Here is a 20,179-nt window from a genome sequence, read left to right as displayed (position 1 = left end):
AGATGCTGAATTTAATGCAGATATGAAAGAAAGAAGAGTTCGAGATGACTCCAAGGGTTGAGTGTGAGCCAAGAGCAGAATAGCATTGTCTTTAACGTAGATGGCGACCCTGCCAGAGAATCGGTTTGGGGCAGGGGTTATTGATCAGGAACTCAGTTTGGGACATTCTGAGTCTGAGATTAATTTTCAACAACCATATTGATGTGTTAAATAATTGGACTTACCTGTCTTAGACTCATGGGAAAAACCTTGCTGGAGATGTACATTTGGTCAGTTGATAGATGAGGTATTGTATTGCTAGGTGCTTATGATATGATGAGAGGGAATAGGGTCTTTTAGATAAGTTTTTTTTTTTTAAAGTATTTTATTTTTTAAATATATTTTATTGATTTTTTACAGAGAGGAAGGGAGAGAGAGATAGAGAGTTAGAAACATCGATGGGAGAGAAACATCGATCAGCCGCCTCCTGCACATCTCCTACTGGGGATGTGCCCGCAACCCAGGTACATGCCCTTGACCGGAATCGAACCTGGGACCTTTCAGTCCACAGGCCGACGCTCTATCCACTGAGCCAAACCGGTTTCGGCAAGTTTTTATTGATTTTAGAGAGAGAGGAAGGAAGAGGGATAGAGAGATAGAAGCGTCTTGTGGCTGCCTCCTGCACACCCCTACCGAGGATGGAGCCTGCAACCCTGGCCCATGCCCTGACCAGGAATCACAGGGGACCTTTGGTTCATGGGTTTGTGCTCACCCACGGAGCCACACCGGCGGGGAGGAAATGGGACCTTTTAAAAATATATTTTATTGATTTTTTTACAGAGAGGAAGGGAGAGGGATAGAGAGTTAGAAACATCGATGAGAGAGAAACATCGATCAGCTGCCTCCTGCACACTCCCCACTGGGGATGTGCCCACAACCAAGGTACATGCCCTTGGCCGGAATCAAACCCGGGACCCTTCAGTCTGCAGGCCGACGCTCTATCCACTGAGCCAAACCGGTCAGGCGGAAATGGGACCTTTTAAACATGGAGGAGCTAGGCCTTATTTAGTTCTAGGGCGGTGATGGCGAACCTTTTGAGCTCGGCGTGTCAGCATTTTGAAAAACCCTAACGTAACTCTGGTGCCGTGTCACATAGAGAAATTTTTTGATCTTTGCAACCACAGTAAAACAAAGACTTATATTTTTGATATTTATTTTATATATTTAAATGCCATTTAACAAAGAAAAACAACCAAAAAAATGAGTTCGCGTGTCACCTCTGACACGTGTGTCATAGGTTCGCCATCACTGTTCTAGGGAGAGGTTCTCTAAGGAAGCCGTCGGAAATGTCGGGGTGCTTGGCTAGAAATAAAGGTAGGTGAGTACATGTGGGAGAGGTTTGCTGCTTTTTCTCGGTGAAATAGGAAACATACTCATCGGCTGAGGGTGAGGATAGGGCAGATAGTTTTGTAGAGATTTCAGGAGAAGATATGAAATGTTTGTCTAGAGTCTGACATCATTCTGGATACTCCTAAAGTTGCTGATCTTGAATTGAATGAGACCAGTCAGCAAGGCCGTGCATTTTTCTCAGTCATGTTCATGACCGATCACTGAACAAGCCCAGAGTAGGCACAGAGTTGGATTTGACTAGAGTTGGGATTTTGCCGGGCGTCAGTGATTAAAAGAGTGAGGGGCGAGGGAGGTGAGGGTGCATGAAATAGAGTCGTTACGATCAGTCTCCGTGGAATTGAAGCTGTTTGAGGGGGTGGGTGAAGACCGTGTGTGGGAGGGATGGTGTGAAAGGGGGAGGCATCTTTGGGGGGCAGGGTTCTGTGATTTGTTGTTACAGAGAAAATGAGTTAAAAGAACGGGTGATGTGAGAGTGGAGTGTATTCAGGTTTATTCAGTTGAGTTCGGGGTAACGTGGAATACATGTCTGAAGTGAGAGGAAAGGTGGAGGCTGGGTGTCAGGCTGTCCTGGGGGGGCGGGGCCAGGCAGTGTGTGCACTTGCTTTTCAGAGTGGCCTGGTGAGGGGGCATCCGTAGTTGAAAGTCAGCAGTCCGCCACGGCCCCACCTTAGTGTCCTGGAACAGGGTCTAGTGGGAGGAAACGTCGCTTTCTCTTTTTTGCATGAAGACGTTGTAAAGCAGGGGTGGGGAACCTTTTTTCTACCAAGGGCCATTTGGATATTTATATCGCCATTCGCGGGCCATACAAATGTATCAGCATAGACATGAGCCTGCTCTGTATGGTCAAACATTTACTTAACTCGTCACTAATGCCTTGGCAGGGCCAGGCCAAATGACTTCTTGGCCTTATGTGGCCCGTGGGCTGGGCGTTCCCCACTCCCGTTGCAAAGGCTGGTCCTGCCGTACAATATTACAGGATCATCTGCGTGGCTATTGAAACGGGCGATTGTGGTAGAACTAGCATTGAAAGGGTATGACATTTAGGAGTTAAATCTTCCTAAAACGAAGGAGAGTCATTCAGGAGTTCGTTGGTGGTCAGTACAGTGAGGAGGAGTAATTGGCACCATAGTCTGAGGACATGAGATACAATGCCAGAGGCATCGAAGGAGCAGGAAGCGGAATGGAGGCCGCCTGCCCCATTTCTAATCCAGTGGTACAAGTCCTGTGGCAGAGAGGGGGGCCGCTGCCTGAGAGGGTGAGTGGAAGAGGAAGAAGTGTCCGTAGGAGCGAGCCGGGTTCTGTAGATTAAGATGCAAAGGGAGTGTGCAAAGAAGGGGATTCTAGGAGGTTTTTGCTAATGACTAATCCTGAATTTCAGAGGAAAGAGCGGGAGGATGTTAGTGGCTGGGATGGGGTCGGGCAGAGGGTGAGAGCACTCAGCCAATAATTAAACCAAAGTGTGATAAGCAAACTCCCCTAATTGGAAATGTGAATAGGTCCTCAGCCAAAGAACACATCCCTACACATCTCCAGCTGACGTGACCCAACTAGAATGTTCTGGCCCCTCCTTGGAAATGGCATTAGGGAAATCGCTGTGGGGAATCATTGGAAGAACAGTAAATATGTAGCTTATTTCCTTGAGTATTCCTTGATTTGCCCACTTTGCTTCTTATTGCAAACCACAACTGCTTCTCGTAGGACAAGTATATTTTTCATCCCTGAAAATATAATATACTTATATGTATAGTCCATTTACCTAGCCTTAGGATTCGTTTTCAAAACCTAGACACTGAAAATACATTGAGTGCTTATAGTGCCAGCCTTGGTCAGCTCCGTGCATGTATGTTGTTGAATCCACACGGCAGTCCTGTGAGATAGTCACTCCTGGGCTCTGCTGTGTTATTTTTTAGTAGTGAGCAAACAGACTTAGAGCTAAGTTCAATGTCTCGTCCAAGTGGCAAGCCCAGGTAGACGTGTGTAACCCCGAGAGCCTGCTGGAACCACAGGGGTCACTGTGGGCCAGGAGCCATGGATGCAGTTTGCCTTCTCAACGTTTGTCCAGATCTGTTCCGCTTATAAACTTGAGAACTCGACAAAGAGGAGCCCTTGGCTCATCCAGATGAAGAAGACGGACGCCACGCGATTTCTTACAAATCCAGAATAAATTCCCGGAAACTGAGCTGGTGTAGGTGATTTTCTTGCTTACCGTGTCGAATACATATTTGAACCAGAAGTTTGAATGGATATAATACCCATACTTCTTACAGCTGTGCAAATACACTTTGAAAATATAATCAGAGGGAGAAGGTGGGGCCTGGGGGGGGGGGGAGGTGTGGACATGGGAGGAAGGGCAGGGCAAGAGGAGGGGGAGGAGAGAAGGCTGCTGGCATCTGTTTCTTTCTTTTTATTTTTATCTCATCCCCCTCCTCCCTTTTCCTCTCTCCTCTGGAATGAAATATTGGGAGGTATTGAGGTGAATACTAATCACTATCAATCTGTAATACACCCTTGTGGCACTCCGAAAAATAAACCTCTGCCACCATAAGAGTTATTTCAGATTAACAAAGATTAATTGACTTTGGCTGCACCCTTAATTAAAGAGGGTCAGCAGAGAAGCGTTTGAAAAGAAAGCACTTGACGAGAACTGGGAAGGAAAAAAAAAATCTTAGCAGCTTAATTCCAGTCAGTAGCGCTGGAGCCCTTGGGTAGAAAGAAGATAAGAACAGCCATGCCTGGGCCCTCTCCTCGCAGCCAGCGGCTGGATTTGAAGCGGGAGTCGCTTTGCCAAGATATTGTGTTTTATAGTGTTGGTTAAAATTTTTACAGTGTGGGAAAAGGGGTATATTATTGATTATAGAATTTACAAGACACAGAACTATAGTGATGTGTTATGTTTCTTTGACTCCTAAACAGTGTCTCAAGTTAATAAGAATGAGGCTTACAGACTCGAGAAAGTAAACTCTCCACATTTTACAAGCTTCGCTCTAGAGATCGAAGAGTGATTTAGGTGAATCACTTGATATATCTTTGTTGACAACCCATGACCATTTATGCCAATATAAGTATAGATCTGTGTCGCCCAAAGAAAATATTTTGAATTTTATGGGCTATTTTAGTCGGAGATTTATGGGTGTGTGTGTGTGTGTGTGTGTGTCTGAGTTGTTTTCTGAGCATAATACATTGGTGCATCATAAGTTTGCTCACACACATTAAATTGACTTACAGCACGTTGCTGGCTGTGTAACCCGTTTATATTTCATATAAAATGATACCATCAGTAGGTAGTCTTCACCTTCTCTGTATAAATTACTATTAGCAGGAAAATGAGCTTCTCCTCTTGTGGCCCTCATCTATTTCATGTTTAAACTCAAAAGCAACCATTCTGTTTAATTTTTTTTTTTTTAATGAGGAAATTGGAGACTGTACCATTTTCATCCACAGAGATCAAATGGGCTCCTGTATGTTATTAACCCTAATGGCTTTCAGGGAGGAAGCCCAATCCAGCGGGGGAATTAGTATTTTAAGCCTCTATTTAGGGGGGAAATTATAGAGAACATACATCCTCCATTTCAGCCCTTAGGTCCCAGGGTAAGTAATGACTCCCGCAGTTGAAGAATTTTCTCTGGTCCTTTTTTCACGATTCTTCAGGGCCCGTTCTGTACGGGGGTTTCTGGTTGTGTGATTCTTGGCAGAGACGTGTTCACTGAAGGAAACCTTACTCACTCTTTGTTTTCGCTGCCTCCGAAGCCACACTTTGAGGGGTCGCTTTTCAAAAGGGAAAAGCGCTTTAAGAGGGCCCGGGGCGTGTGCAGGGGCTCTCTGTGGAGACAGCAATTGCACACAGATGAGGCGCTTCCTGGAGGAAGTGCCATGTGGACTGATGAGGGTCAGACGGCCTGTGCGGGGGGCGGGGGGGGGGCTGTGCGGGGCTGTGCATTGTGCATGGAGTGTGCTGAGTACCTTTCTTTCTTTCTTTCTTTAATATATTGTTATTGATTGCAGAAAGGAAGGGAGAGAGAGATAGAAACATCAATGATGAGAATCATGGATCGGCTGCCTCCTGCATGTCCCCTACTGGGGATCGAGCCCGCCACCCGGGCCTGTGCCCTGACCCAGAATGGAACCGTGACCTCCTGGCTCATAGGCAGACGCTCCACTCCGAGCCACTCCGACTGGCCTGTTCTGAGTAACTTTAAAAGATGCCGCGGACCCAGCTGAGGCCTCACTCCTCGCGGCCTCGGGCCTTGCTTTGCCGGAGGCGTTTCAGGAGCTTGTCTGGGCTCCAGGTGGTTTTGCACAGGATGGCCTGAGCCGTCACGATCAATTTCTTCCTGGCGGCCACTCCAGACAGGGCTGTAGATGAGGGCGGGGCGTCCTGCCAGGTCCCTCATTTTCTTGGGTGAAGCTCATTTGTCTCTTATCCAACACCTGCATTTTCCTGGACAGCGCCGTTGGCTCATGGAGACACCTGTTCCACGTCGGTGGCCTCGAGACACCGGAGCCTGTGACAGTGGTGGTGGTTCGGTTACACATGAAAGCCAGGGCGGAGGAAAGGGAGTGCCGTTCACAGTCAGCAGCGGCCACGGGCAGGATGTAAACTTCCGCGGCCCACGCGTTCTCGCTGTCCCTGCTTTCATCCCAGCCCACGGTTTTCACAGTTCCCGAGCAGCAGGCGGCCTCGGAAGTTCATGGAGGCCTGTCCTCTCCTGCCAGCGTTTTCCTTAACCCAGTCGATTCCTTAGACGTTATCCTAACAGCAAATGTCCCGAGGGCTGGGACTCTCCCAGTCCCTTTCTACCTGCCTTTCTGCATTTTTGATAGCCTTGATAGGCAAGCATTTTTTTTTTCTTAGGCTAAAACCTTTTGTGCTTTTAATTAAATGAGTTTTCTTTCCCGTCCGCCCTCCCTCTTGGTGGAGAGCAGCTGGACATCATCTAGACCCCACTCCCTTTATCCCAACTTCCCCAGTGACTTAGCCCGCCTCTGTCAAACATCACTTCTAGGTCCCTATTCTGTACTTCTGTTACCCACCAGGGACCCCTTTTTCTTACATATTTCCCCTGGAACTGCAGCCTCTGTTCTTGTATAATAAGATTTATACAAGAGTCAGGGAAGAAAAGAGAGTTTTCTTGTTAAGTGCAGATAAATTAGCCCATTTAAGTGGACTTTCCTCCTCATTTTCTGTGCTGTGAGGGAAATAGTTCATCATGTGGCGATAAGGATTGGAAAGAGACTATGATCTCATAATAAAAACAAACCTCCTCTCAAATAAAATCAAAATTAAAGGTATTCTCAAAATTACTCAGCTTAGCTGGCCCCACTTCAGTTTGATGTATGCAGTGTGTGATTAATAAAGTACTTTTAACGTTGATACCAGATCATCCATTCTCTCCTTTTGGTCTAAAGTGACATAGAGAGCCATTTCTCCAGCAGCTGGCTGCCTGAACCCCTCCTCTTGCTTCCTTGGTTGTACCTGGAGTTCCCTTTCCCGTGTTGGGTATAAAGTGATGAGCAGCAGTGCCCGAGGGGAGCACTTACCCTTGACCTCTACCAACCTCTTGGCAATACTCTTCCTCCCGCCTTTTTTCTGTTTCCCACTTTCTAGGTGGGTTGCTGTACTTCCGTGTAGATCAGTGATGGCGAACCTTTTGTTTTTTTTAAATATATTTTTATTGATGTTTTACAGAGAGGAAGGGAGAGAGATAGACAGAAACATCGATGAGAGAAACATCAATCAGCTGCCTCCTGCACCCCCCCCCGCCCCCCGCCCCACTGGGGATGTGCCCACAACCCAGGTACATGCCCTTGACCGGAATCAAACCTGGGACCCTTGAGTCTGCAGGCTGACGCTCTCTCCACTGAGCCAAACCGGGTAGGGCAATGGCAAACCTTTTGAGCTCGGCGTGTCAGCATTTTGAAAAACCCTAACTGAACTCTGGTGCCGTGTCACATAAAGAAATTTTTTGATCTTTGCAACCATAGTAAAACAAAGACTTATATTTTTGATATTTATTTTATATATTTAAATGCCATTTAACAAAGAAAAATCAACCAAAAAAATGAGTCCGCGTGTCACCTCTGACACGCGTGTCATAGGTTCGCCATCGCTGGTGGAGATGTTTCGGGAACCTGACGCACTGTAGACCAGCACAGGTGTTGTGCCGTGTAGGAGAAATAGCTGCTAATGTCTCCCGCACATCGGCAGCTTATGGTGACACCCGGTCCGTGGCCCTGAGAGGAATCCGTACTCTTTCTGTGGTAGGAGGGGTAGGTGGCGCGAGGCTGGTACCTAAAACCTAGGTTTTTCCCATGAAATCTCCTTATCTCTGATTCGGGTGTCTCTTGTCTGAGTTTACAGGGATATTTTTATGGCGATCCAGAGATTTTAGTAAAACTAAGTTGCTCTGGGACAGGTTGAATGCATTCGTTAGGTTGGGCCAATGAAGCGGCCATAGATACAGTACAAGCTTCAGTTACATTAGGTCTGTTTTACTCATAGGTGATATGGTATGAAATATTGCCACGTATCAATACATACCATGTTCAGATGCTTTCTCCCTTGAAAATTTGTTTAAGGGGGAATTATTATTTCCATTAGTTGGTTGCTATTATGGCTCTATTTAATTGGCCTGTCTTGATATCTCATACTCTTTGAATGTTTTCTTTAATGCAACAGGGAAATTATCTAAATCCAGACACTTATATCTACCTTAGAATAGGAATGCTTTGGGAGCGGGCACTGTTCCTTAGTCTAGATTAAAAAAGAATTAAGGAATTACTATTTTTTTTCTATAAGACATAGAGGTCAGAAAAGATTTAGTTTCGGTCAGATGGGTTTTGGATGGTCTTCACCATCATTTTAAATAGTTTTTTTGGGATGTATTTTGTTTCTGTGTATTTCTAGAAGATGTTATGCACACAATTTCAAGTGTAACTATGATGTTAATATATATATATATTCTCCAAACAGAAGCTTTTTTTATTAGGGATACTTTCAAATTATCTGCTTGTTAATCTTTCAAAACAAATTGTAGTTATCATGACTAGGTTTTTATAGACCTGTTTTTCCTCAGGTAAAATTACTAGTTCTATACTATTGTTCTTTGAAAGTTGCCTTTTAAAAAGTTGTGGTCTCAACATTAGTACTTGGGTCTTATTCACTGTTTTTCTCCCTGCATTTATTTTCTACGGGACTTGGCATGAAAGTGCTCAATAAAAGTTTTACAACGGAATGAATAATTAATAAAAAAAAATATGCTCCTTCTAAGACCCAGCCCTCTTTTAAGATGTGACTGGATTCTAACACGTGGCACACGTGGTCGAATTCATGTGTGGCCGTGGATTTAAGGTTTTCTTTATGAGAACAGTATTAAAACTATTGTGTGTGTGTCAGGATTATTTCTATAGATCACTGTGTTGATGTGAGAGAATCTAGTATGAGTTTTCAGAAACTTGGAAAGGGGATCGTTGGAGGGGGAACTGGTAGAAATGAGATTGACCCCAGGAGGCCCTTCTCCCTGCCTCGGTTGCACCTTTGAACACCAGTGGCCTCAGGTAGCCTGTTACTTACTGTGCAGCCGAGTGAGACGCACGAATCCCTTTGTGGGAGTGACTGTGTTATGCAACATCCGGTCTGTTTGGTGGTTCTGTCCCCACACAGCTCCTGCTATTCCAAGTGAGCATCGCGATGTCTAAATTTGACTCTAAATTTATTTTTATTTCGGTCTGCAAAGCCTCTAAACTGCGACTGTCCTCTTACAATAAGGCGGTGAGTCAGGACAGCAGATCGGCAGTTAGCGGCAGGCAGGCCCTGCGTCTTCCACTGACTCGCATAGGACGTTCTGTGCTTCAGTTTCCATATTTGCCCGAATGGACTCCAGGATAGTTTAAACATTTTCAAAATAGGGCTTCCGTTTTCGAAGTGAGCCCGGGGCAGAGGGGTGGGGATGGGCTAGAAAAGGTGTACATGGGGCTTGGGGGAAAGGGACATATGTAATACTTTCAACAATGAAGACTTTAAAAAGTAAATAAGTAAATTCACCTTTTATGTGTGCGTTTCCATAATGAAAAACTGTTTCACTGACCTTTCCTTCTGTGAATTCTTATTAAAAACAGTGATTGAAAGTTAGCTTTAGAAAGTGTTTAGGTAAATTGAATGGAAATCAAATTGGACACTTTAGTTTAACCAACGTGTATAGATCAACATGTAGAGATCTGTAACATCCGTCCCTGAGTTGCGGAGCCTGTGGGTGGTGAGGCAGACACTTCCCCACCTGGGACTGTGGTGAATTCGGACACTAAGTTCTGAGGGAACATGATTCGGGGAGGAGTAAGCCCACCTCAGAGACCAGGGTGGTCAGGAAAGTTTTGGGGGAGGCTGTGTGAGTTGGGTCTGTCAACATGAGTTTGTCCAGTCATCTGTTGAAGGACACTCGGGTTGTTTCCATGTGTTGGCTCTTGTCAGTAATGCTCAGTGGTACATATAGACAGTGGAATACTACTCGGCCGTAACAAAGATGAAACATTGTCATTTGCAACGACATGGATCGATCTTGAGGGTATTATACTAAGGGGAATAAGTCAGAGAGAAAAGGGACAAGAACCATGTGATTTCACTCACATGCGAGATATAAAACAAAAAGCAACAAGTGAACCAAAAAGAAAGCACCAAACATACCTCATAGCCACAGACAACAGAATGGTGGTTACCAGGGGAGAAGGAGGAGAGGGATAGGGGGTCAAGTATATGGAGGCAGAGGAAACCAGACTTCTTGGTGAGGACACAATAGAGAATACAGATGTTTATTATAAAGTCGTACACTTGAAATTTATATAATGTTATTAACCAATGTTACCTCAAAAATTTTTAAAACATTTTTATGGATTTTATAGAGGAAGGGAGAGGGAGAGGGAGATAGAAACATCAATGATGAGAGAGAATTATTGATCGGCTCCCTCCTGCACCCGAGGCATGTGCCCTGACCAGGAATCAAACCGTGACCTCCTGGTTCAGAGGTCGATGCTCAACCACTGAGCCACGCTGGCCAGGCTTATCTCATAAATGTAATTTTAAAAATGAGTTTTCCAGGCAGAGAGATGGAGAAAGGGTACGTGGAAGAGGGACAGTCAGAACAATTGCAGCAAATGCAGCAAGTGTATGTGTTCAGGGAATCCGGCCGGGTCTCTGGCGGCTGGATCAGAGAGGGTGGGGATGGGAGGAGGGGGGCGACCAAGATGTGAGTCTGGAAGGAGAGACAGAGTCAAGATTGCCCTCTGAGCCCGCCCTTCTTTGTGTCTCAAGTTCAAGGTCAAAGGCCTCTTGCACACCTGCCAATGGGTTAGTAATGAGATGGGAGGGAACGGCACCATCCCCTCTCCTAGCACCCAACTTAAAAAGTATGAGCTCTAACCCATATTTTCCAGCTCAGCCACGTTTTCAAGATGAACGGGGAGGGAACAAGAGGAGAGAGAGGGGCAGGCTGGAGACCCTGAGGACAGAGGCTGACATCCAGGCCTGCTGGAACCCAGGCGCCGGCTTCTCCACCTTCACGCCCATCCCAGGATCCCGTCACCCTCCACCTCACTTTGCTCCCAAACAGAACATGCTGGAGGAGGGCTTTGGGAGTCTGAGAGTGAAAGAACGGAGAAGCAGATGAGCAGCAAATACCAAGGATCCCATCCACAGCTTGAATTTAAAAGGAGCAAATTAGCTTTGCACTGTGCTTGTGGCTGGCCAAGTTTGGGCAGTCAAGCCATACGTACTCAGAAACAGGGTTCCTGTCGCTTGAGAATTGTGTTCCTCATCTGTGTGTCCACTGTGGAGGAGCAGGCAGTCCTGTGGGGCTTGGAGGGATAAGACCCTGGCATGCGTGTTGTGATGGCGCCAGTGCATGGTCAGGAGAAAGCTCCCCTTCTGTCCCGAATGCCGAGGAGGCGTCCGTCTCTAAGCTGCCCGTGCGTGTGGGATACTCACTGGACAAAACATCTGTCTGAATCCTTCAGTTTCCTGGCTCCCGGGGCAACTCCGTGTACAGGGATTTCCCCAGGTCCTTTCTTTAGCATTCATTTTCTTTGGCTTGGATTTCAGAGGCCAAACTCAGTCCCTTAGATAAATATTCAGGCCACTGTTTAAAATAAACCCTCCGTTATTTATTTATCATGCCTGTTATTGAGAAAGCGACAAGAATAAGTCCAAGTGGAAACCATGTGTTGTGTCAGAAGATAAATCTGCGAGAACCTACACAGTCCAGCGACACAGTGTTTCAGAGTTAGCCACCCTCCGCACATCCATGGCACAAGAGTGATTCATGCCCGACACGCCCAGGTCAACAGCCATGTTGTCAAGGCGTGCACGCAGGCGTACCCTTGGAAATCTAGGGGCTCATTACACTGTGCCTCACCCATGTTCCTCTTTCTTTTTTCCCCTTAAACGTGTTTTTTTAAAATTATTGTTATTAATTTCAGAGAGGAAAGGAAAGGAAGAGAGAGATAGAGAAATCAATGATGAGAGGGAATCGTTGATTGGCTGCCTCCTGCACGCCCCCCACTGGGGACCGAGCCCGCAACCTAGGCATGTGCCCTTGACCAGAATCGAACCCGGGACCCTTCAGTCTGCAGGCTGCCGCTCTAACCACTGAGCAAAACCCGCTAGGGCAAAGTGTTTTTAACCCAAAGGAACACTCCCTTATAAATTTTATTTATGTTCTATTACATTTACGTTCTTTAAGAATCTAGTTTACAATGATTGTATCAGCATTTACTAATTAGGGAAAATAGTTTGACTCAGAAAAATAGGACTAAATCCCAGAAAGAAGGGTTGGAGAAAGAAGTGCCTAGGTAGTAAAGGAATTCTTGTACTCCTTCCCCAGGGTCTTGGAAGGTCAGATAAAGCAGACTAGAGCTGGTTTAGAGGAAAATGAATCATCTTGGGGGGAAACTTCATAGTATTTCTTAACACTGTTTCAGTTTTACGGTCCTGCCTTCCATCTGAAGTTCTAGACCTCAAGTTGAACAAAAATCTTTCTTTGGAAACACTGTGTGCATACATGCGAATCACCATTAGCACCGTGAATTTAATACTGAATTTAAACCAGACTCTGCAGCACATATGGTGATGCTGAAACGGGTATCATGATGCAATGGTCTCCTGAGTCGGAGAGAAATAGAGCGAGTTGAGTTGTAAGTTAGGTGTCTGTCGCCCTCAGGAAGGCAACCGCTGGTGGTCTGCTGCTTATGGGAGCATCGGAAAGCATAGCGGCCCGAGGTTTAAAAACACGCACACGATGAAGCAGCTGGTGGTGTTTGACCCTGCTGCGTTGATGTTTACCTCTGAAATACCTATGAAGACTATCCTTTCCCAAGGAAACTGGTAAATTTGTTTAGATGTCCAGAAGTCAGAAGCACTCTCATGTTTTCCATAAAGTCCCTAAAATCCATCGGATTATCCTTTTCAATTAACCAGTACATTTCCTTTTTTTTTTTTTTGATGGAAATACTGCTCTAAGAATGCAAAAGTAATAAGACGTATTTGCTAATGCCCACTTTACTTCTGGCTAGGCTTCTCTCACACTCATTTAGGCCTAGCGAACTGGTGGTTATTTCTCATATTTTTGAACAAGTAAGCTTTGTGAGAGTGTTACCAAGTCCTCCTCCAGCTGTCATCTCAAGGAGAGAAGCGAGGAGCCTGTGGTTTATGCCAGCGGTGTTTTAAAATGTTTCTTAACTGGAACAGTTAGACTGTTTTGAGGAAACATTTCATTGGTATCAAACTGAAAAGGTCACCTGATCTTTAGTTCAGTGACTTCTCGCACTATCTCCGTGGGCAAGTCCTTTTGCTACTTGAACCGCACCTTCTCCTGGGCCGGTCATTCTCGCCGACGACTGTCGATTTTCTCTTGACGGGGCTGAGTGCTTTGTTCCCTGGGCCCCAGTCACCTCCTGTGTCAGGACTGCCAGCGTGATGCAGGGAAAGCAGGCTGCTCTAGACGTTGCGTTGTTGGCATCAGCTCTTGGCATTGACGCCAGGCATTTCCAGTGGAAAAGGATGGGCCTGGCCTGGGGACCCAGCTCTGCTGTTCCCACGGCTGTGTGACCAGGGGCCCGTGATCGAGCCTTTTCGATCCCTAGTTTTCTCTCTCTCTGGGTTGGAGATAATGCCTGTCCGTTGGGCACGGGAGCTGTGAGGAAGACATGAGATCACACGGGTTAAGCGCCTGGCGTTAATAACCGACCATTATTTTATCGTCCGAAACGTGTTCCGTTTGGCTTGCCGATTGCTTTCTGTGCTGAAACGAAACTTGATGAACGCTTCTTCCCAAGCATTGTCTGTGGTGACCCACATTCCATTTCTGGGCAACACGCTCCTGAGTCCGTCCACAGCTGCTGGTGTTCGCAGCGCTGGGCCCCGAGCGCTCCCGGGCCCGACCAGCATCGCTCCCCCTCTCCCTTGTTTTGTGTGTTTTTGACGCGAGGGTCAGCGTCCTCCTGCGCTGCTGTTCCTTGGAAAATTCTCTTGGATTAGTGTCAACCCCGTTGTCCTTAGCAAGCCACACGTTGAGCTTTTACCGCGCGTCCTTACGTTATTTTCTTCCATCTCACTCCCTCCTGCCTCCTGCCTCTGACCCGAGCCTGCCTTCTGCCAGTGGCCATAGTGCTTCCCCCTGTGATTTTCCCAGTCACTCCTTCCCCGTCCCGGTCCGCACCCCTGCAGACCGCCCCCTCCCGGCCCCGTGGTAACCTTCCTCTCTCCGGTGGGAGGGGTGAGGACGGAAAGACGTGCTCCAGGTTTCAGAGGGCAGGCGGGGAGTGTGGGCCCGTGGGTCAGCCGTGCCAGCCAGGCCGTGGTTTTTCTGAAAAGCCGTCTTTTCTAAGGAGCAGTCTGTGGAGTGAGCATCAGGGAAGCTCGACTCGGGGACAAACGGCCAGTCCTGTGCCCTCTGCCCAGGGCTCCGTGTTCTTGGAAATCATCATCTTCACCTGACAGCTGGCACGTTGGATTTCATTTTTCTTCTCGTGCCACGTGACTTGGCCCCGAGGAGGGAGGCACCTGCCGCAGGAGGCCAGGGACTCTGTCGAAGGAGGGATGGAGGAATTACACGGCCCCCAAGGTGGATGGATTTAACGCACTTCCATTAATTGGGGTTGTTTCTTCACAATCCTGCGCGTGGCCTGGTCTCCATGCTCAGAACTGCCGAGTCTCTACTGACCCCCGACTCTCGAGGGAGACGTTGTGTTCCTCTTTGGGTCCATGCAAGGGCCCTGTGACATAGGGACCATCATCAGTCAGGGCGTCAGGAAACGGAGGCCTGGCAAAGTGGGACTGTGGCCTCACAGCTATTAAACGATCCCTTGTTCCAAAGGTAGCGGCTCTCCTTTGCACTGCGCTCTTTTGCGTTATTTTAGGAATCCGTGTTCAGCTGGAGAAAAGCTCCTGGTTAATGACAGTGGATATAAAAGAAAAGGAATTCAAATTAGTAATACCCTTCTCTCTGTGTGTTTCTAGTTTGTGCCAAGCAGGTGCCCGACGAAGCCTCTTGCACTCGGGATCCCAGCCTTCCTAACACGGCCGCGCCGAGCAAGCTGGTGTCTTCCTTCCAGCAACACACCAAGAAGGCCCTGAAGCAGGTGAGCCGGCGGCCTCGGGCCTCCGTCCTGTGCTTCTGCCCACGGAAGGCCACGCGTCTTGTGTGGAGAAAGTAAAATAAATAAGAACATAGCAACCAGCAGGCGATACACATGCCCCGAATCCAACCCCTTCCGTAGTATTTAGTGCAGTCATTTCAGTCTCGGCCCAAAGCTGCGGGAGGCTTGTTTGAGCACTTTGATGTCAAAGAGAAGAGGGAAAAATGTGCCTGGAAACATATAAGAACTTGTATGAAGGCTTTTGTGTGTGTGATTCATAGTAAGATGTTGGGTTCATCAACGCATTGCATGTTTTGAAAATAGTGTCCCTGTGTATTGTCTCATGTTTATCTGAAAGTTGACATCAACAATAAACAGAGGCCGGCCGGGCGTGGCTCAGTGGGTGAGCATCAACCTGTGAACCAGAAGGTCACGGTTCGATTTCCTGGTCAGGGCACATGCCCACGTGGCGGGCTGCATCCCCAGTGGGGGCCATGCAGGAGGCAGCGGATCAATGATTCTCTCTCATCACTGATCTCTCTCTCTCTCTCTCTCTCTCTCTCTCTCTCTCTCTCTCTCCCTTCCTCTCTGAAATCAATGAAAATATATATTTAAAAAACCACAGATAATTTCCTTCTCATTACCGACATGCATTAAGGAAAACAGTAATTGTGGCTTGCTCGCATGTAGAATATGCGTCTTCAGTGAGCATGGTTTGGTGCTGAGTGGAGCTAACTTGGCATATCGTCCTGGTATCACATTAGCAGTCTTGACTTGTGTGTCCTTGTCCAGAGATAGTGGTGAGAGGTGTTGGCTACGAGGTTGAACTCTGACCTCTGACATACCCTGGTTTCAATTTTTGCTACTCTCTGTGTGACTCTGGGCAAGCCGCTTGTATTCTCCGCCTCTCAAATTCTATTTCTAGAAAATGTGGGGGTGATCTGAGGACTGAGGAGGTGGTACACTGGCAGCACGTGGTCGAGTGAGTGACCGGCCCACAGTAATCGCACAGGAGGTGTCAGCCACAGCGGTCACACCGCCCCTGCTCCACTGTGCAGGGAAGGGAAGGCAGGATGCTGTGGTTAGATGGGGACCTTGTGCGATGCTCACCCTAACGATGTTAATGAGCGCAAGGCTCACACGTTTAACCCTGAATTCCTGGTTTTCCCCTGGGGGACGGCTTTACTCTGACATTTTTATTTGGATCCTTGAATGACGCCCTCTTCCACCTCACCTCTTGCTTACCCTTACCAAGTCTGGTGTCATTCTAGGGATACAGTATTTATGACAAGGAAAGAGACACCATGCTTGTAAATAAAGTTCAGCATTTCTTTAAAAGTTCAGTCAATCTGTGGAGCTTCTTATATTCACATCCAATCTCCTAGGTTTAGACTGTCTCCACCTACTTTTCCTCTCCTTCAAACAAAGCAACTTAATACTGTTGTACTGAATTATATTACCTTTTATTCTATATGAATTATTGAAATTTGAAGTATTTCCATTCGTTGGGATTATATCGATGGTAGTAACATAGGTCAAATAACCTTGCCATTTATATCCTTGCTCTTGGGAAATGGTTTAGACGCCAAAGAACAAAAGTTGAATTTAGTGTTGAGGTTCCTTGTGATGAGGCTGAAATAAAGGGTGGGTGATGGGAGGGAAACCTAGGAAGGGCTTATTCAGGTAATAAAATGCTGACCAGGACAGAGCAAAAGACACAAAACTGGGTGCTGGTAGTTGTAGCATTTAAGAAACATAGATGTGATCGTAAATGAAACTCATGCTTCCGAGGAGCGGTGATTTAGAAAATGTGCACCCCATGAAGCCTTCCTGTGTGTGAATGGAGACATGAGAACTCACATCTCTGCATTGTCAGGTCTCATTGCTTTTCCCTCCCTTCATTTGGGTTTCGTATCATCTGAACATTTTTTACAATGACGCAAATATTGCACAGCTCTGAGTTAGTGGTTTTTTGTGTTATTTTATTGCAGAGCATGTGTTCATGGGAAGTGGCACTTGCTTGCTCAGGCTCTAAGCCTTGTCTTAAGAAAATCTATTGTGAAAACTTCTGAATGTCCAGAAAGAGCTATTTATCCATGTCTTAAAATGTCCTATTGTATAGCCAAGTAACAAATGAGTCACCAGGGGAATATGGCCCGCTGTATAGCAGCTATGCCAATGTTTGATTAATAATCAAATTCCTATCGGAAATACATTTAGAAGAAAAGCTGTTCTTGCAGAATGTAGCTCAGATTCCCTGTAGTTGCTGAATTTCTCCAGGCAGCATTTCACAAGTTGACTGAACACGAGGCTTTGTAAATTGTAGCAGCTCAGCGTGTACGCAGCTCACCTTTCCTGTGGAGAGTTGACTGGCCCTAGAGAAGTGGTGTAAGTGTATATGTTATATGTCCCTAGATATCCAATATTTGTGTTCTGTGTTTGCGAGTGTATGTTTTGTGTGTATATTTACATGCACAAGTCATCATTTCACGAATGTAGGGCCAGCCGAATGACCCTCATAATCGCATCAGCCAACATTTACTTTTCTGAATCCTGGACACTGTGCTCTGCATTTCACATGCACTGTGCCGTTTAATCCTCATGCAAGTCCTTCAAAGCAGGGACCGGCATCCCCATTTTTCAAATGAGGAAACTAAGGTCGAGACGTTAGGTAACTTGCCTAAGATCGTCCAGTGAGTAAATCTCGGTGATGACATTTCAGCCCAGAATCATCGTTTCAGATACTGCCCCCTTAATGCATACTGCCTTTTGGCATCTATATATATATCTAAAATGGAGAAATATGCTAATTAACCGGGACGCCGTAATGGGTCCACCGGACAGGAGGAGGTTCCTTGCTCAGAGTCGGGGGTAGGGCGGCAGGCGCCTCCGCACGCCTGCGCTGAGGGAGGGCCTGGTCAGCAGCGGCCTCGGCTGCTTCAAGGGCGGGGGAAAAACACCACCACCAAAATCCAGTAGCTTTATACTCATAAATGTAAGTGAATCATAAGAATGTAAAGCAAATATCCCCACAAAATAAGCCAGATAGAGTTCCTAGTCCTGAGCCCAGGCCGCCACCCCAGTCTGAAGCTTGTAGCTGTGTGGTGGGTTTTTACTGGGCAGTACTGTGGACCGCAGTGTATCTGTAGGCTGGGACTTACAGAGCCATATACCCCTTGGCTACTGACACCGATCATTCTCCCAGTTCCTACATACTTGGGACCCTTCTGCTTCCTAACCATGGAAATGTTAGTTAGCATCGCATGTTGGGTGTAATCGCATGAATAATGAAGAAAGGGTAATGAAGAAAGATTAAGCTTTGGAAGTTTATAAACAGAATCAAAGGAAAGCTTGAAGGAGGATGAGGTCTGCTATGGGCGGTAAGCTGGTGGCTCCCCCAGGTTTGGCTTCCGGCATTACTTATTTAGGGTGCAGGATTTATTCATACAGTTGCACATCCGGTTTCCCTCTTCACACCCCAGAGCAGATATATTCTTGGCATTTTGCTTTAGCTTTGTATATTTGACCAATACTGCGAAATTCCAAAGGCTATGTTGCCTGATAGCAGTTTCTGACGTTTAGCACACTAGCAACAATGCAGGTTGTTGGTGCCTGACACAGCCGACTGTTTCGTGTGTGTGTGTGTGTGTGTGTGTGTGTGTGTGTGTGTGTGTCTGCAGTGATTTTAGCATTCGCAGCATGTGGTACTTTCAGAATTTCAGGGAAGGGCTTATTACATTCAGTGCATTCTTAAGTTACATTGTCGGTGTTGTTTTTCAACTAAAATAAAGCAGGCGTTACTTGTTTATGCAAATCCAAGCTAATACAAGAGCCTCTGGCTTTAGGTTTTATTTTTCATTCGAGGGGAAATGAGAACTGTGTCGTGTTTGCATAGTTATCTGACAGGCTTTCTGTTTACCAATTTAAATGTTTATGTAAAGCAAGCATGTCAAACTCGCGGCCCACGGGCCGCATGCCTCATTTATTTGGCTTGTGTTAGCCTTTGAGTTTGACATGCTTGATCTAAAGGGTTTCATGTCTCTTTTTTCAATTGAACTTATTGGAGGTGACATTGATTAATAAAACTATGCGGGTTCAGGTATACAGTTCTACATCATCTGTATTGTCTCTCCTTCTAAGAGAACATTGGGGTGCACCTCTAGAGAAAAGCATGCTGAGTCAGCACCTTCTGGTTTCTTTCCACATCCATCTAAAACTGTAACTAATGTCTGGTGGGATCTTTCCTTTTCCTAGACTGGCTGAGCTCTTTTATGTGTCCTTGAAATAGTGCGTTTATTTCCAAGTTGTGGCCTGTAAATGTCTCTCATATGGACTAGTACCTGAAAGCATTTGACTTGGCAAGTCCAATAGACTCTGTAGTTTGGGCATGAGAACATTTACATGTGGGCAGCATGGTAGACTGCATTTACGCTTGCCATCTGCTTGTTTATTTAGGTTTTGATGCTGCTTCTTTCTGGGTTTGAAATTACAGGATTTAAAGTTGTTAAATAAGCTCTCCATTAGCATGTCAGTGGAGAGCTCAGGCTTGGGTAGTTAGGGGTGCCTTGGGGATATCATCCCCTAAAATGCATCTAGACTAATATAATAAGTAGCATGCATGTCAAATAGAAGGGTAGGCAGGTGGACCAGCAGGCTCCCGGGGCTAACTGAGACCCTTGGTGTGGAATAGTAAAAAGCCTGCATTGCAGCCCCAAGTTGTCGCCATCGCAAAAATACTTCTCCTTCATGGCACCCCGTGAGGAGCTGACTTTCCAGGACCGCTAAAGTGGCCTTCCTCATCCTACTTTCTTAATCTATTACATGGATTTCCAGGCTGTGGGATACCTAAACTTAGATGATTACAAGTTAAATTGCATTTAACTTCTATTATATTTGTAATAATATAAAATAGAAACTTTTGTTCTGGGAATTGTAGCTAAAGCTCAGAGTTGAGGACAGTGGGATTTAAGGGTACCCTGCTGTGAAGAGAGGTGCAGAGGCCCTACTGAGAGAAGGCAGTGGCTGCTGACCGCCCCTGTAGCCTGTATGCAAACATCCTGAATGCAAACAGCCTGAATACAAACAGCCTAAATGCAAACAGCCTGAATACAATAGCCTGTGTGCAAACAGCCTGAATGCAGCAGCCTGAATAAAAACAGCCTTTTTACAA

The 20,179-nt window shown here is 46.3% G+C and overlaps 1 protein-coding gene across 1 annotated transcript in view; it reads left to right on the top strand.

Annotated features, from left to right (window-relative positions):
* Nucleotides 1–20,179, top strand: part of ASXL3 (ASXL transcriptional regulator 3) — a gene marked incomplete at its 3' end in the record, with an annotated part of 169,922 nt that overhangs the window by 75,454 nt on the left and 74,289 nt on the right. The window contains exon 5 of the mRNA XM_081097332.1: nucleotides 14,891–15,012. Within this exon, the coding sequence (XP_080953458.1) occupies nucleotides 14,891–15,012 (122 nt within the window). The remainder of the gene's footprint in view (nucleotides 1–14,890; nucleotides 15,013–20,179) is intronic.

This window comes from Myotis nattereri, assembly GCF_964212035.1.
Source record: "Myotis nattereri genome assembly, chromosome: 8".
Classification (NCBI taxonomy): Eukaryota; Metazoa; Chordata; class Mammalia; order Chiroptera; family Vespertilionidae; genus Myotis; species Myotis nattereri.
This window is presented reverse-complemented; position numbering and strand designations above follow the sequence as displayed.